At 33.7% G+C, this 18,967-nt stretch overlaps 1 protein-coding gene and 1 non-coding gene across 2 annotated transcripts; both read right to left on the bottom strand.

Moving 5' to 3' along the window:
- Positions 1 to 8,328: 8,328 nt before the first annotated feature.
- TRNAA-AGC (transfer RNA alanine (anticodon AGC)) lies at positions 8,329 to 8,401 on the bottom strand. The gene has a single exon. It is a non-coding gene; the product is annotated as a tRNA-Ala (tRNA).
- A 1,212-nt stretch (positions 8,402 to 9,613) lies between these two features.
- Positions 9,614 to 13,025, bottom strand: LOC132607157 (cytochrome P450 76A2). Its single transcript, XM_060321006.1, has 2 exons — positions 12,057 to 13,025; positions 9,614 to 10,481 (listed from the first exon to the last, which is right to left on the bottom strand). The coding sequence occupies exons 1-2, from the start codon at positions 12,969 to 12,971 to the stop codon at positions 9,876 to 9,878; spliced, it is 1,521 nt and encodes a 506-aa protein (XP_060176989.1). The 5' UTR covers positions 12,972 to 13,025; the 3' UTR covers positions 9,614 to 9,875.
- Positions 13,026 to 18,967: the final 5,942 nt, after the last annotated feature.

Genomic DNA, 18,967 nt, shown 5'->3' with positions numbered 1-18,967 from the left:
CATAGACTAGACAAGTCAGTTATGGCATGTCACACTTTCGGAGTCATATAGCCATTTTGGCTCATTCATGTTATTTCCGCACTCATGTTTAAACAAGTATTTTGATTAAGTGTTATGACTTATTGCATTTTATAAAGGCTCATCATGCATTCACGTTAAATTCCGCTCATGTTTTGCCTCATGATGATTCAGCAAGCCATGTGGTTCGCTCGGTCACATGCAGTAAGGCACCGAGTGCCGTGTTTCGCCCCCGGCCATAGTTCGAGGCGTGACAAAGCTTGGTATCAGAGCTTAGGTTCAAGTGTCTTTAGGGAGTTTATGAAACCGTGTCCAGTGGGATCACTTTTATATGTGTGTGGCGCCCACACATATAAATAGTTGACCACCAAGAAATTTAAGATTGTCTCACTTCTTTCAACTCTAGATCGTGCAATAGAGCTATGTTCTCATAAATCACTCGGACTCGTGTGTTTTTTCCCATTCTACTGAATACGCCATGTCTCAATGGATGAGGAAATGTAAATCTAATCATTATCAATGTGTTGCTTTCAAATGGAGTCATCAGGAATTATTCTAACTCGTGCCAGGAAGCTTAGAGCAGTAAGTAGCATTCTTTTTCCATCGAATTCTGAACGTATCGAATGCGTAAATGGCGAGAAGGAAATTCGAGGCTCAAGACTTGCTAAATAGTGCATGGTGTGTTTACCAGGTGATAGTACCATTTGAAAGGCAAGTTTCGATATGGTAGTACACCTAGGTTATATACCCTATAGAATAAGTTTAATTGGACTCTTTGATCATAGAGCTATAATATAAGGATGATGGTTCAGATTTAAGATCCCACGAGGTAATATGTTATGAAGTTAACCGCAGCAGGCATAAACTTCCACAGTAGTTTTGAGCAGGAAATAGCCTAAGAGCCAACCACATGTAATACTAGAAAGTCTCGACTTTTTTTAAGGATATATATATTTTTGCCATATTATCTATGTACATAACTAGGAAGGGACTGATGCGACAAGAAAACCACGAGCAGACGATATTTAATTTTTTGTAGGGTTAGTTTTAAATTATTTAAGCTTATTCAGATTAGACCTAGAGAGTATGGCGTTAGTAAGTTACTACAAGAAGCAGATATTACTATGAGATAAAAGATATGACAATTCCCTCTTAGGTTATGTGATTAAGTATTTATCCCTGATGTGTATAGTATGATATAATTTTGAAAGTGTACAGGGAGTTTGGGGTTAGTTGTTACAATAGTATGATATAATTTTGAAAGTGTACAGGGAGTTTGGGGTTAGTTGTTACAATAGTATGATATAATTTTGAAAGTGTATAGGGAGTTTGGGGTTAGTTGTTCCAATTCCTTGTTTGAGACAGATGAAATTTTCCTAAGTGCGATCCATGTCTATAGTTCAGAAAGATAGTATACAACCCCAAAATAGAGTCAGATAAGGAGGAAAAGTTAGAAATAACCTTATGCTTCACTTTAGTACTCAGAGAAGAATTAGAGAATATGATGCTAGCATGTGGTTAACAGAAGCATAGTGAGTAAGTTTGAATAGATACAGTGAATTAGAAATTTTCAGCAGAGTTAGTAAAAGTACGATTTGAGTCACTTAGTCAAGTTAGCACTACTAAGTGGGTAACTGTCTGAATACACCGAAGGCGTGTTAAAACCCAAAGGGTTTAAGTTAAATTTGAGGTATAGAAATTGGTGAAAGAAGAAAACTATCTAAGCAGTAAGAGAGCAAGCTACAGAAGAATAACCTTTAGGAGTTATCAGGAAAGAGTTTTCCTCAAGACTGACAAAGCTAGTATGTCAGTTATGTACATTAGAAACTCGTTCATTTAAGTAATCCAATTTTCCCAGTAAGTAAGACTTGCTTGAAGTAAGTCGAAGAAATGAGTCGTCAGTATGTTGGAGGAAATTAGCGGAACCACTAGATGACCACTTATCGCTAACTCAAAGGATCCCCAAGCTTTAAACGTCAGCTTTTAAACTAAGGGGGAGATCGTGTGATAAGGTGCCGATATAGATTATGTGTTTCATAAGTTGATAGGTGTTAAGGAGATTATGTCAGAGGATCACAGTTTCATGTAGCCAAGATAAGGTGCGTAGAATGTGATTTTTGTCATGCTATTGCGATCAAGTACTAGGTAATTATGTTATGAGATAAAGTTCTAGATCGAATAGCTGATTTTAAGGGTATAATGGTTCCAATTCCAGAATAATTCATGCACTATGTAGTACCAATGCCCAAACGTACTCTACACATGCCTAGCATACCTATCTTATGCCCTTGTTAAATCTTTACACTCCATATTTAAGATACAAGAATTAAGACTCCATACAATAGTAAGCTATGCAAGGGAATGTTCTTTCATGTTTCTCACATCAGGTTGTACTCATGTCCAAGGTTAAAGACCGCATTCATGTCTCACGTATTTATCTTAATTTTATACCCATGATCACTTTCTAGCTCATAAGTGATTTCTTATTATGGTGTTGACATTGATAAGGATCGAAGGGAAGGTAACATAATAGTTTAAAGACTGAGAATCCTATGGAATGCACACCTATTCCTTGGACAAGAGGAGAATGTCTTAGGTGAATGACTTATTTCGACTCCAATGGTATACTACCTATGTTTTCACGTACTCATGGCCACGATAGAATTATTCGAGCATCCACCTAAATAAATAGTATAAAATGATGTTGGTAAGCAATAATGAGAGTAAGTCATGATGGATGTCCTATCCACGATTCTATGTAACACATGCTTATGTTCCTTTAGCTAATGTTTTACGATCATGATGACATGATCCCTTTCTCCTTTCGCTAAGTATTTATGCCTCGTTATGTTCAAGGTGACTATCTACCCATGTCTTAGATGCTCGAAGAACGAAGTATTCATACCTATAATCCATTTTTTCATGAACCTTATTTATAAAAAAAGGGCGTTTACTCACGGTGATAAGAGTAAGCTATGTTGAAACATGTCCCATTATTTCGGTATATCTAAATCCTAAAGGTAATGTTTTATCCATTCCTATGTCTCTGACTCAAGAGTGAAGCCTACAAATTGTGCTCCATGCAAGTCACACTTATGTCTTAGTCATACTTCAATACTCATAAACTCAAGTCCATACGCCATGGTATGCAAGTACCCATGTAAATGCCATGTTTCTCATGCACCCATGTCCCATGTCCTGCTACTCACGTATTCATGTTTTATGCCATATTAATCCTGTTACCATGAATGTTCCATGTTACGTCCTTCCGTTTGATGTACGCATGCCACGTTTATGTTCTAAGACAAAGTGCCTCCTATGATTCGAACGAATGATTCCTCGCTCTCAATCCTTTATGATCCGCTCACGATAATAAGCAAGGTATGCCAAGGTATTCCTATCTATGTTTCATAGCAAACAAGAGTTCCTTTCCTTCACCCTATGGGGCTTATCTCAGGAGTATTCTACTCAGATTCGACATATTCATGTCATGCCTATGCTAGACCTTTATGAATATGTAAGTAGGATAATATTCCTATTATATGACTCAAATCTGTCTCATGCGCACCGAGTTGCACCCACATTCAAAGCCTAAGTCGTACTCATATCTTATATGTCAATCGTGATGGTGATATACGAATATCTATGATCAAGCCTCTAAGTGTTCAGATTCATCTCCGCTCATTATACAAATCCCTTGTTGTAACAATCATGTTTTCGATATTCAGATCTCATGTTATGATATCCATGTTTACACGTATTCGTATCTCGTGACAGTTTAGCACTCATGTATCCATGTCATCTAGTCTTCATGTATTTATGTCCCACGTCATGCGTCTCACGCCCAGGTAATCATGTCATGTTCGTGCCTATTTCCAGTACTCATGTCATTCGTGCCTACGGATTTTCTTCCAAACCCCATGTATAGTAATCATGTAATCATTCAACCAATATCCGTGTGTTCAAGCTAGCTCAGTATTCATGTTAGCCACATTCAAGATTCAGAAATCACGTTAAGTCACAGCATGCGTAATAAGATACCCTGTGAGCTGTGTGTTGGTACTTTAGTTAGCTGGTAGGCGTTTAAGAAATGTCGTGAGGGTCTAAATTATGAAGGAAGTCCTACCATAAAATTTTCTAGATTCCGTAGTTAGTAGTGATTCTTAACCTCTATTCATAAATCAAGGACAATTGTTTCACGATTCTCATTCAGGTAGGTACGACTCAGTTTCATGCTCCCATGTATGTTTCTATGTAATGACATATTTAGTTCTCATGATCCATGACCATGTTCCCACGTAATCATGTTCAGTTTTTATGTTTCATGTCATGTTTCTTCACGTTCATGTATTCAAGCCATGTCCAGTCCCATTCTTAACCAAGACCCATCATTCAAGGACGAATGATCCCAAGGGGGAACACTCATACCCATGTCCTGGACGATCTCTCATAATTTTCATAATATTATTAAATCTCATGTCCCTGCAAGGTATGAGTGTTCTGCTGGTAGGACGCAAGTACCAAACCATGTTGTCGGTTATATTTACTGCTCTCCCTACTCACAATACTTTACACATGTTATATATGTATATGTACTCATGTTCATGATCATGTTTCAGCTCAGTCTCTGTTATGTTATTTTCATGTCCCATGTTATTTCTTCAGTTGCTTTACATACCAGTACATTCAATGTGCTGATGTCCCCTTTTATTTGCCCGGGGGCCTACATTTCACGATGCAGGTACTGATTTACAGGATGACACATCTGCTCAATAGGACAGCATTCATATCAGCTTATTGGTGAGCCCCATCTCATTCGGGGTTTAGTCAACTCTTTATTTAATGATTAGTTATGCATCTAAGGTATGTTGGGGGCCTTGTCCCCGCGAGTATGTTTTCCGTGTTCAGACTTATGTTAGAGGTTTTATAGACTAGACAAGTCAGTTATGTCATGTCACACTTTCGGAGTCGTATAGCCATTTTGGCTCATTCATGTTATTTTCGCACTCATGTTTAAACAAGTATTTTGATTAAGTATTATGACTTATTGCATTTTAAAAAGGCTCATCATGCATTCACGTTAAATTCCGCTCATGTTTTGCCTCATGATGATTCAGCAAGCCATGTGGTTCGCTCGGTCACATGCAGTAAGGCACCGAGTGCCGTGTTTCGCCCAGGCCATGGTTCGAGGCGTGACACCGCAGCCGCTACCCTTCGGGTGCGCACAGGGTAAACTCAACTTCTGTGCAATAGCTCGCAAACCACACAGAAGAGGTAACCCGCACTAGGCAAGCCCGGTGCGACGAGCTCGACCCAAAAAGCAAATCCCTACTGTCATAGAAAGGGGGTTTCGAACCTGAGGCCTCCATTATGAAAGCCCCATGCTCAACCAACTGAGCCACACACAAGAGGTCTAAAAAAATACATAAGAGCTCTAAAAAAATCATTTTCTTCTATTCAAATTGTAATAGGACAACAGACTTCATGTCCTCAATTGTGAGTGATAATAGGATTATTAGATACTAAATGAAAAGTGAAAAATATGGGTGAATTTTATACATTTAATAGTCTATATAGTTTTGAGTCTTTTGACAATTGCAAACGTGAATTCATCATGTCATGTAAGTAGAATTAATCATTTAAGTTTTTAGATCAACAGAAAACTTCAGAATAGAGAAGGGGCAAGGGCCAATAGCTACAATTAGATACTAAAGAACTTTTAAGAAAACATGACACCCAGGACACATGAGGGCGAGTCACAGAGAAGGACAAATAAAATTTTAGGTTGACAAACTTCTAAAAAAGGTGTGTACATGATAATTTAGGCGAATCCATAAAATTAGAGGGAAAAGTAAACATAACACAAGTTCACATGATACACACGATTTTAGGCTGGATAATGACGTAGCCCAAAAAACAAGTATGTTAAGCTTGTACGACCAAAGAGAACAATACGTGTCATAAGTTTAGGTTGTGACAAATTTGATATAGAGCAGAACACTCCCTTCCGAGAGACAAACTTCAATAAAGACGTTGAGTCCCTAAGTGGGTTGTACGTGACATGGTCCAAAACGGAATAGTTGATCCTCACACTCCACTACCTATACAAAGAAAGAGAAATTGTATTGGAAAAAGAAAAAATAAGATGATATATATGGACTGGCGAACTACTTAAACTGTCATTATCTTCGATCTTTTTTAATTGATTAGTTAGTTTGAAGCGAATCATGCTTAAATGAAGTTGAAAGCAAATACTTTCAATACTGCCTTTACGCAGAGGACAACAAAATAAACAAGAATTAATACTTAAAACACAGAAAGTATTGATTTGTTATTGTCATTATTATTATTTAATACTTTATTCATAATGACCGCCTTATTAGGGGGTTAACAAAAAAACTAATTTCATAGGTGACATTCTCGTAGCTCAGTTGGTTGGCTACATGAACTCTCACCTTATTAGTGAGGGTTCGAATCCCCACATTGTAATTCTCTTCTCCATTTCTCCTTCTCCTACCCCCTATATAATAAAAAAAAATAAAAAAAAATTATGGTACAGTACCGAGTAAGACTAATTATATTAAATAAAGAAGTACTTATAAAGTTAGGCGAAAAACATTTAAGCGAGCAAGCTGGCTCTTACTAATATCAACTTTTTGCACCTGCTTCCCTTCATACAGACGGGTCTTTAATTTTTGTCCCTTATATTTGTGGTCTTTAATGCTGTTTATTTAATAAAAATGTTCAGATATGTTTCGTTCTGTATAAGTTCTGTAATATATTTCTTTTTTGAAACTGAACTTTCGCCTCGCTCGGCACAAGTTTTGTAGCAATTAAGTTATCCGACATAGATTGTGTAGTAATTTTCAGATTATGTTGAGTGTTGAAAGTTTTGCCTTTTTCAACGCAACTTATGTGGATGTAATCATACATATGTCGAAGCTAAATGTTAACTATGCCAACCGAAATCTAAACGTATGTTTTTTTTTTTTCAGTTTACGTTGAATGTTGAAAGTTTTGTCTTGTCTTACATAACTTGTGGGATGTTATGTCGAAATTAAATGCTAACTATATCAGCTAAAATTTAATTTATGACGTGTCAAAAATACTAAGAACAAAAATTAAAGACCACAAATTTAAGGGATAAAATTTAAAGACCATCCCAAAATAGAGGCATTTGCGCGAATAACCCTACTACTATAATATTCGTTCTCCTTCGGTTTCGGTCATTCGTTCATTGGACCAAGGTCATAAGGCCAAGGGCTAAAGGCCCAGAGGAAATAGCAATAAGGATGCTAAAGCGAGATGCATATTGATCCAGAAGGTCCACAAAAATAAAAAATTCTGGGGAAAAAATAAGTGGTGAAACTTGATGGAGATACATATGTCGAAGCTAAATGTTAACTATGCCGACCGAAATCTAAACGTATGTTTTTTTTTTCAGATTACGTTGAATGTTGAAAGTTTTGTCTTGTCTTACATAACTTGTGGGATGTTATGTCGAAATTAAATGCTAACTATATCAGCTAAAATTTAGTTTATGACGTGTCAAAAATACTAAAGAACAAAAATTAAAGACCACAAATTTGAGGGATAAAAATTAAAGACCATCCCAAAATAGAGGCATTTGCGCGAATAACCCTACTCCGGTAATATTCGTTCTCCTTCGGTTTCGGTCATTCGTTCATTGGGCCCAAGGTCATTAGGCCAAGGGCTAAAGGCCCAGAGGAAATAGCAATAAGGATGCTAAAGCGAGATGCATATTGATCCAGAAGGTCCACAAAAATAAATTCTGTGGAAAAATTAAGTGGTGAAACTTGATGGAGATGCGGGATGGGGAAAAAATAAGTGGTGAAACTTGATGGAGATACATATGTCGAAGCTAAATGTTAACTATGCCGACCGAAATCTAAACGTATGTTTTTTTTTTCAGATTACGTTGAATGTTGAAAGTTTTGTCTTGTCTTACATAACTTGTGGGATGTTATGTCGAAATTAAATGCTAACTATATCAGCTAAAATTTAGTTTATGACGTGTCAAAAATACTAAAGAACAAAAATTAAAGACCACAAATTTGAGGGATAAAAATTAAAGACCATCCCAAAATAGAGGCATTTGCGCGAATAACCCTACTCCGGTAATATTCGTTCTCCTTCGGTTTCGGTCATTCGTTCATTGGGCCCAAGGTCATTAGGCCAAGGGCTAAAGGCCCAGAGGAAATAGCAATAAGGATGCTAAAGCGAGATGCATATTGATCCAGAAGGTCCACAAAAATAAATTTTGTGGAAAAATTAAGTGGTGAAACTTGATGGAGATGCGGGGTATCGATCCCCGTACCTCTCGCATGCTAAGCGAGCGCTCTACCATCTGAGCTACATCCCCATGGTGTTAACTTTAGCTTTTAATCTAAATCATCTCCATTAGGCGTCTTTTGCGTCATATAAGTACCATGAATTATAATGCAATATTATTTATTGTGTGAAGATTAACTAATAAGGAGGAATTGTTATATGAAGATTTCTTGTTTTAAGGGATTTTGCCCCTTAGTTACTCTTATATTAGGGAAAGGAGAGTGATGAGAAGAGGGGTAATCCTTTTGATCATTCAATTCGCTCCAACATATAAGCATTTTTCTAGCTTAGTCTAGATTTCTAGCCTTGAAAGTGAGTCTTTAATTGCTAGCTCATGCATTCTTATTTCATGCTATATCCCACATAAAATATTACTTGTACATAATATCCTGCAAACTTATGTTGATATCAGCGATGCAACGTTTAATGAGGCTAATCAAACGTTATATGAAGTTATTATTGTTTCTTGTACGACCAAACAAATATTATATGACTTATGCTGTCATTATTTTTGTTAATGCGATAAGCCTATAGGTGATCTCATACAAGAATTCAAGGACAAAACTCACTGTAGATGTTACAAACACCATAAAACAAAGAAAAATAGCTCCTGAAGTAATCATGCCATTCTTCAAAACTTTGAAGTAACTCCGCAATGATTCCTCAAATTACAATCAGCAGACTCAGGCTACAAGAAATTGGCTAAATCACAAAAGAACTACTCCAATATATTAACACCCTACTTAACATGTTACTCATTAGTTATAGACACGTAATGTTTATATGTATATTTTGTCCTCTATTAATTCCTAGTGTTAAATTATGAGTGCAACTCGCGGTATCTGCCAATTTCCCGAGACGATTTTTTAATTGCATTAAGTTGACCATCCTGCCAATGATGCCAAGATGGCAAGAGTAATTGCGAAGTCCCTGTCTGAGTCCTGGGAATTCAGTCAACTATGAGATACCATACTGTTCTCTGCAACTCTTTGCACATTAAAAGTTAAAATAATTGCTAGCCTTTTTTGGATTGCAAAACGGCAAGGACAGGCAGAATTAAACAAGAATTGGTTTGAGCTATTGTTTGATATTAAGAACAAACAAAGTAGAAAAGAATTGAATTGTTTGTTCTAAGAATTAAACTTGTACTAATATTTTCTAGTTGTATTCGCATGACATGGCATGAGATGAGTTTAAATGGAGTGACATGATGAATGATGGTTCATATAACTGATATCTCAACTTGTTGAAGTTTAACATATTATTAAAACTTGAAGCAAATAGTTGGATTTTCAGGACATCCATAACCCATATGACGTTGGTCTAAATCTGTAAGTTTACATCATTCACATAAATTTAGTACTTAACAAACACACTGCTAGCCACTGCAACTTATTTATAACACAACAGGAATACTGCATTTCTACAAATAAGAAAATTTTGCAAAACATAATTATAAAAACTAAAATACTTGTTGACTCGATATGATTAACTACGATAAGTTGTCAAGCCTTTTTTGGTATTACTTTCAAAGAGTAGCGTTTTCTAGCTGTTACTCCCATGCTTTCACTCATATTAATAGATTTAGGAGAGACACCATCGGGAAGCTCCCATTCGAATTCGTGAAGCAACGATCCCAGAGCGAAATGCATCATACGATGGCCTAAAGGCAAGCCAACACACATTCTTCTTCCTGCACCAAACGGGATTAGCTCATAATGCTGACCCTTCACATCCAATTTCGAGCCAAGAAACCTCTCGGGCTTGAAACTCATAGGGTCGTCCCAACATTCAGGATCTCTTCCAATCGCCCACGCGTTTACCAAGACTTGAGTGCCTTTAGGTACATCGTACCCCATGAATTTGGTATCTTGAATTGTCTCTCTTGGGATCAATAAAGGGAGAGGAGGATGTAAACGAAGTGATTCTTTGATTATAGCTTGCATATAAGGGAGATTGTCTATGTCACTTTCTTCAAACATCCTGTTTGGTCCTACTACTTTTGATATCTCTGTTTTTACTTTGGTCATTTCTTGTGGGTGGCGCAGGAGCTCTGTTAGTGCCCATTCTACACTGCTGCTTGTCGTCTCTGTACCGGCTAAAAACATTTCCTGATGTTTCATACATATGGAATAGTTTTAGTTTTATGCACAGTGCAAACAATTTTTTGAACTCATGGAACAAACTCAATTTCATAGTATAAAGTACTGACATGTACTGCAATATGAATACTAGCCAGAGGTTAATACTAGGGGTGTCAAATGGGCGGGTTGGGCTGAAATTAGCCCAATCAAAATGGACTGAGTTAATAAATGGGTTGGGCTAACATTGGCCCAAAAGTTACTTGGGCTGAAATGGGTTGGGCTGAATTGGGATAAAAATGGGCTGAGTCATGACCCGCCCAACTTTACCCAGTTTTTTTGAAGGGTCTATTTTTTAGAATTTTTCTTGAAAATTATTTTCGCGGATTTTTTGTGAAAAATAGTTTTGAGGAAAACATTTTTCGTGGTAAATATTTTCGAGAAAAACATTTTTCGTGAAAAATATTTCCCATCATATTAAACATATTTTCGTGAAAATATTTCCCTTCATATTAAACATACCACAAACTTGTAAGATACATGATACAAGAAAAGTGTATACATAAAAAAAATTTAAAAAAAAAAAAATCTCAAGCAATAAACCCAAATTTAAGTAAATCTTAAAAATTGGCTAGAATTGGGCTAGTATTGGGCTAAGATGGAAATCACATTAAAATGGGCTATGTTGGGTTGGGCTAAAATCAACCTAATATGAAATTATTTTGAGCTCAACCCATAAAATTTTGAGCGAATTGGGCAGGCCATCACCTTTTGGGCTAAATTTGACACCCTAGTTAATACTAAAAGTAAGTCTTAGTGTTATCTCTTGACCCCTAATGGAACTCCAGTCGTAACCCTTGATGGGCACATTTAGACATTTTTCTCAAATAATTTGGGCACATGTAGGGTAATCTACTTATTTCACACAGGAATTCTGTTACTGATCAGGGCAAATACAAAAATTTGCTAACGACGAGGTATGAACAGACCAAAAGCAAAAATTGAGAGTAAAATTAAGCAATTTCGAATAGTACAAGAGCAAACCTTTTCCCAAAGCAAAACAAAAACAAGATAAAACTTAAACTAATGTTTCGATCAAATTAGTCCTAATTGTTTGAACCTATTTTAAACTAATTTTTCAATCGAACTAGTCCTCATAAGTTGAACCTTTTTCCAAAGCAGGAAAAACAAGATAGACCAACTTTTCAATTAAATTAGTCCTCATTATAAGTTGAACCTTTTTCCAAAGCAGAAAAACAACATAAAACGTTAAACTAATTTTTCAATCAAGTTAGTCCTCATACGTTGAACCTTTTTCCAAAGCTGAAAAACCAAGATGTAAACTTAAACTAATTTTTCAATCAAATTAGTCCTCATAAGTTGAACCTTTTTGGAAAAAGAAAAAAAAAGGTAAAACTTGAAACTAATTTTTCAATCAAATTTGTCACCATAACTATAGTGGGACAATAGTAGTAGAAGATAAGAATAATAAGATATGAAGATTGAGGAGTAAGGACCATATATTATTTCCATAGCAGAACTGAATTTTATGCTACCACTTATTGAAATGAAAATTAATGTTGATATGAGATTTTAAGAACTTACCAATATTAACACTTTGATCTCATGTTCTGATAATTTAGATGGTTCATCTTTGCCAGTACCTTCAAATTCAAGCAACACATCCAAGAAATCTTTTCCCTTCTCGGCACCCTTCTTTCGTTCTTCTTCACGTTCTTTGAGAAATATAGACTCGATTTCCATCGCCTTTCCCATATCTCGCGTCATTTTCTTCTTCAAATTTTGTAAATCAAATCTTTTAAGTATTGGAAATATGTCAGAAACATTACCAATACCTGACCATTCATTGATTCCCTTCATGGCATTGAAGAACTCCGAGGCCTCTTCGGATTCTGGATCAGCTAAGTCTTTGGATAGAATCAAATTCCCTAGCATATTAAACGATGCTAGGAACACGAAACGCGTCACCTCAATCCCAGTCCCCTTTTCAGCAGAATTCGCTTCTTTCTTTATCCATTTTAGCATATTATCCACACATTTTCGTCTAACTTGCACTGTTTCACTGATTTTTTTGTGTATAAACATTTCAACAGTACATATCCGCCTTTGAAAGCGCCAAAACGAGCCATATGGGGCTAAAGCCATAGACCCTTGATAGTAATTATGTGCTAAATTTACATCAGGTATGTATCGATCCGCAAAGGAAATATCATGGTTTTTGAATAATTCTGCTGCAGCTTGAGCTGTTTGAACAACCATAACGTTGAATGAGGTGCCAAGTTTTAACCATAAAACAGGACCATATTTCTGTTTTAGACCTGCCATTCTTTTGTACGGCTCGGTTCCTAGTTCAAACATGTTACCAAAAATTGGTAATCCTGGTGGTCCTGGAGGTAATTTGTAGGAACATTTAGTAGCTTTTTTCTGAGAAAATAATAGTATGAAAGCTGGTAACAAGATGATTGCAGGAAAAAAGAGATAACTCCATTCTAGTTCCATCTCTCCAAGAACTTTTTTTGGTGACTTACTGGTTTGTTATAAATCGTGTAATGGAATCTCTTATTTATAGTTGTATATTGCTTCTCATTATCTCTTAATCTCTTAACTTGCTACAGTTTATTCAGTACTGCACGTCTATATTATTTTTTGTTTTAATTATCCTCCTGAACTTGGTGATTTGATAACCTTTTAATTTTTAACCCTTGGACGAGTGAATGCTAACTTGCCAAAAAGCCAAATATAAGTAGTAATTAGGATTTTTTTTTATTTTTATTTTTAAATGTGCACAGAATAAACAAAGACAGTTCAGGGTCCCCAGGGTGGAGTTAGACATAGAGCCCGTTTGGATTGGCTTATAAGTTGCTTATAAACTGTTTTCAGTTTTTTTTAGTGTTTGGCTGGTCAGCTTAAAGTCATTTTGTGCTTAAAATAAGCTCAAAAAAATAATTGGGTCCATTTGACTTAGCTTATCTAAAGCAGCTTATAAGCTGAAAACAGCTTATAAGCCCAAAAAAATACCCCAACTTATTTTTTTTAGCTTATAAGCTGTTTGCAGCTTATAGACATAAGCCCATCCAAATAGGCTCATAGAACTACGGATCGGCCGGACCAGTAGCTTTAATTCAAACTACCTTTGTATTAAGAATTTACTAAATATCTACAAAAAATAAATTCAAAACTCAATTATTAGCATTTGATGTCGTTGTTCTCAAATTAAGAACCCATAAATTTTAAATTTCGGATCCAAACCGACGGCTGAAAATATATTACTCTCTCTATCTCATATTACTTGATCACTTTCTTCTTTACACGCCATTTAAGAACCCATAAATAAACTTATATTTTTACCACATTATCTTTATCTCTCTCTAATTAATTGTACTCTAATCAATATTGATTACTTCATAAAACAATTAATATTAAGGGCAAAGTAGAAAAAATTTAATTAACTCTATCTTGATTTTGTAAATAGACAAATATTTAAAGATTGATATTTATAATAATGTGAATAACTAGTATGTCTGTATCAATAATTAGATATGACCTTTGGTTTTTCTTTTTAAACTTTAACCCTTGTTACTTGTCCGTTTACTTTTATTTATCCAATATTTTAAAAATAAATTTTCACTCTTAGCATATCAAGATAATATAATTTTTTTTCTTCTATTTTATTCATAGTATTAAATATTCACTTTAAATCATTTTTTAATAAAAATATACACCAATTAATATAAATATATTAATAAATTATGTATTTTATTTATTATTTTTTAAGAATATGTACACTCAAAAGTGGATAAGTAATAGTTTAACATTTTCTTTGCCTCAATAATGTCTAGTCATTGATTACACAAACATAAACTATGTCCACTAAACGTGCTTTTTTGTTTTATTTTATACTACGCGATTGACTTTATCCATTCGTCTTATTATTATCTCACATCATGGCAAACAGTACTATGTTATTTCGTGACACAATAATTGCGATCACTTAAGTAAAATGCTGCACATTGGTCTCCAGTTGGCCCCTTGACAATGGTATATGATACAATTAGATAAGCACTAAAATTTCTTAAGTTTAAATCCATTTTTGCATTGCAATTGCAATACTTATAATACTTCTTTCGTTTCGGCGGCATAATTTGATTTGTCATGAAGTATAATAAGAAAATAAAAGATTTAAAATTTTGTGGTCTTAAATACTATATTATAACATGCATGTGACTACTAAAAATTTTCGTTAAAAATAAAATGAAAAATTTAAAATTAAATTATTTTTAAATATAAAAATATGTCATCTCTTTTAATTGAATCAATAATAAAAAATAATGTAGAACAAGTAAAACGAGGCGATGACTTTCAATTTCAATGGGGAAAAGAGAAAAGTAAATTGGTCGGCAAGGTCAATCAATATCCCTTTTGATCTTGTTAATAATGTGAAAAAACATACTCAAATACTCGAAGATAATTAATATGTGAAAGATAAGAACTCTTTTAAATAATTATGTTCGTGTGTTCTTGGCAAAGCTCAAGAATTTGCTTCTAGATTATGCGGTTCCTTTTTTAAGTAATGTCAGGATATTAAACTCGTGGTGCATATGAGTTGTTTTAGATGTCTGTTAGTGCAGTCAAGTGATTGGAAAGAGAATAGAAGTCAAGTTTGAATTGTATCGTGTTGCATATGAGTTGTTTTAGATGCCTGTTAGTGCAGCTAAGTGATTGGAAAGAGAAGAGAAGTCAAGTTTGAATTGTAACCTAAAAGTAGAGTCGTGTACAAAGTAAATCGACAAACTCTATCAAATTGATAAATCGAAAAGAAAAAAAAATTGATTAGTGATTTGATTTGATTTAGTTTAGTGTTGAAAAAAAACCTGATCATAATTGTTTGATTTGGTTTTAACTAAAAAAAAGTCAAATCGAACCAAACTAAATCGACATAAAACTATTTATTTGTAATGTAATTTATAAATATTTTTTAAATTTTTTCTTAGTTTTTTTTATCTATTATCATATTATTCAAGCTTGAACTTACAAATTTGAATGTCAATAAGTTTTATACCCTGTGGATGTTAGTAACTCAAATAAAATCCAAACCAAAACCAATTCAACATTAATGCTAACAAAAGAAATTCAATTTACCACTAGAAATGACAATAATATTGGATATCTATTCTTTAATTTTGCATAATTGATTTATAGAGTGAAAATACATAACTTAAGTTTTTTTTTCTTTGTCATGTAATTAATACTTATTAGCCGTACTTATTTTAGCACGACTTAATATTTTTAGATTATGGTCATTTTCTTTATGGCTTGTTAATTAGCAATATTTATTTTAATCGATTTTATTAGCTTTTGTTGAATATTTTAATATAATGTCATCACTTTTCTCATATTTTGTGTTATTTTCTTAAGAAATATCTTAGTTATACAGTTGTATTTTACTATGACTAAAGAAATATTTGAAATAAAAGTTATATGTTTTGTATCAAGACTATTTCGAAAAAAATCCGAAAAATCCGAGAAAACTGAATAACCCAAAAAAAACCCGATGTTAAAAACCCCAAATTTTATTAATTTGGTTTGATATATAAATTTAAAAATCCAACGCAACTAATTTGATTTAATATTTAAAAAATCTGAACCAATCCGATCCACGTATTCCCCTTTCAAATGAAAAGAGAACTACTCCTTACCTAAAATTACTTACTCCAAGGAAGTGACTTTTTAGAATGGTTAAATCTGTTTTTAATGAACATGACCTCTCAGATTCTGCCTAAACATAAACATTACTTCCATTCTTTCTCTTAAAATTAACTATTTCTTTCTTGGAGAAATTCAAGTTTTGTTCGATTTGGATTTGTGAACAATTTCTTATAAAAAAAGTTATAGGAGCTTGATTTTCTCAAGGATAAACTTTCTCTATTAAAATTGGTCTTTTCTTAATTCCTTTTCTAGGCAGGACATAAAAGCCGACTTATTCTAAAAATAGCAAGAGGACGCGAAATTCTATTACTCTCTCTCTCTATATTTTTACTTGTTCACTATATTAAAAATATTTTTTTTACTTTTACTTGTCTATTTTAACATATTAAGGAAAGATAAACTTTTTTTTCTTGTTTTATCCTTAACATTAATTACTCATTTTCAAATCATTCTCCAAGTCCAATGAGACTATACACCAAGTAATATGAGTATTATAGTAAAATACATACTTCATTTATTACTCCCTCCATTCCATAATAAGTGGTGTTTTAGATATTTTAATTTTTTTCAAAATAAGTGGTGCTTTAGGATTTTAAGAAGACTTTGGGCAGATTCTTTCATGATTATCCTTATTTAAATAGTCAAGATTCACTAACTACTTTTTTTTTTCTAGAAAGTAGTAAAACTTGATTAGGGGTAAGTTAGTAAAAACATTCTTACTATTCTAGGAGTAAGCAATTTCTTAAAAAGTGTGTATGAGCTTAAAAAGTCACTCATTATATAATGGAGAGAGCAGTTCTTAAGGGGCTTTCAAATCAAATGTGAATAGGTAAAAGTAAATGAATGGAGTAAAAGTAAATTTTGAGCGAGTCGTAGTCTGTTGCTACGGCCTAGGTATGTGTTTACCTATATAAAGTTATTAAAATATTTTGAATATAGCAAGTTATACGTGCTGATTTATTTCAACTAAAATATGTTAAATTGATAGCAAAATGTACATTCAATCTGTTACTTGTATAATTATTTTTAAATTAAAAGTTAGGAGCACATTACATCCTCAATATATTAGGTCAGAGTTTATCATTAACTATAAAAAATAAAAATAAAAACAAGATTTGTGATGGAAGAATTCGACACAACCGTATCATCACAGTGGAGTTAGAGATAGTACTGGTTACGAGTTCAGCTGGATCCATTAATTTTGACTCAAATTTTATTTTGTATATTAATTTAGAATTTAATAATTTAAATGAAGTAAAATCTCGAATTCATAAGTTCCTGACTTTTTTTCTGAATCAATTCATCACACAAATTCAACTTTGTGACGGATTTGTAAGAAAAGATTTGCCGTCACACGTAAGTCCCTCCATCATCAAATTAGCTAAGTCACGATTTAGACGTCGGTGTATTATGTTGTTTGACGTTGTGATTCGTCTGTCAATAAATAATGCAACATGTAACTCGTATAGACTTTTCTACATATCTTCTGTAGAGAAATCATACTACCAATATTTTTCAAAACAAAATCCAATGAACATTTAAGTTCTGAATGTATGCGATTCTTCAAAATTTAATTGGGAATATATATTTACAACTAGTTGCATGGGCCCGGGCCCAAACTCATGCTACAAAAGTATTAAATTTAATTTTAAAAAATATCACCTATGTTACATTTTTTCAATTGCATAATTAATTTGATCTATTGGCACGTGTATCATTATCTTATTGACAAATCTTTATAATTATTAGAGTTTTTTCAGTCACATAATTGAATAATTTATAAAAAGTAAATTATTTATGAGGAAGGAAGTTTGGAATAAGAATTAGCAAATACAAAGAAATACAAGATTTGATATTCACTAAAGAAGCAAAACTTTGGAGGTTTAAAACAAATAAAGGGTGTGTTGTAGGGGTGCTAATCGGTTTACAGTTTCTAGACACGCTTAACCGATAACCAAACTAATAAGATATTTGTTATCAGTTTTAATCAGTTTAGCTCCTTAAGGGTTCAGTTTTCGGTTTAATCGATAAGAAAATGGTTTTTTTTTTCTTTCTCTTGTTTTCATTTGTTCATATACATTGCCTTCATGCATAAAAATCTACACAAATTACAAGCAGAAACAAATTCAAAGACATTATTGCTAAAACAAATTTGTTTTCTTTCTAGTCGAGTTTGAGAGAACTAAAGTGTCGCTTGCGAATATAGGGTCCTGGAATGACATTAAGAATTTAGGAAATAGAGTTTGCATTTAAAAGCTAAAGTCACTAATATAATTAAAGATAAAAAGGTAATTTTAATATAATCTTATTGGGCAGAGATGATGATATGATGATGAGCTCATCCCACAGAGGGATATATATTATTATATGACATGATATGATATAAGCCTCCACCGTGAGGAATGATTTTTACGAGCATACAGTTATATTCCTGTCATGGTTCTGGTCGCCCTCAGTGGCCTCGTTCAGAATTTCAGGTTGTCTCTACATCTCTTCCCATGTTATCTATATCTCCTATGCTTATGTTATGTTTACACTTACCGCCTTATATACTCGGTACATATTTCGCACTGACGCATTTTTGTGCGCTGTGATTATGCCCACTGGTACAGTAGACGGATTGGTGTACCTTTCTCAATAGGATACCAGAGATTCAGCAGGGATGTTCGCACTCCATTCTCCGGAGTTGCTGGTCAGAGTCATCAAATAGTATGTGTGTGTGTGTATATATATATATATATATATATATATATATATATATATATATATATATATATATATATACACAC

The sequence above is a fragment of the Lycium barbarum genome, chromosome 8, assembly GCF_019175385.1.
Source record: "Lycium barbarum isolate Lr01 chromosome 8, ASM1917538v2, whole genome shotgun sequence".
In the NCBI taxonomy this organism is placed as follows: Eukaryota; Viridiplantae; Streptophyta; class Magnoliopsida; order Solanales; family Solanaceae; genus Lycium; species Lycium barbarum.
The sequence above is the reverse complement of the archived record's forward strand: the minus strand, read 5'-3'. Positions and strand labels throughout refer to the sequence as shown.

Coding starts and splice junctions, on each gene's coding strand:
- LOC132607157 (XM_060321006.1), bottom strand. CDS start 12,971: ATGGAACTAGAATGGAGTTATCTCTTTTTTCCTGCAATCATCTTGTTA. Junction 10,482..12,056: donor AGATCAAAGTGTTAATATTG/GTAAGTTCTTAA, acceptor ATGAAACATCAG/GAAATGTTTTTAGCCGGTAC.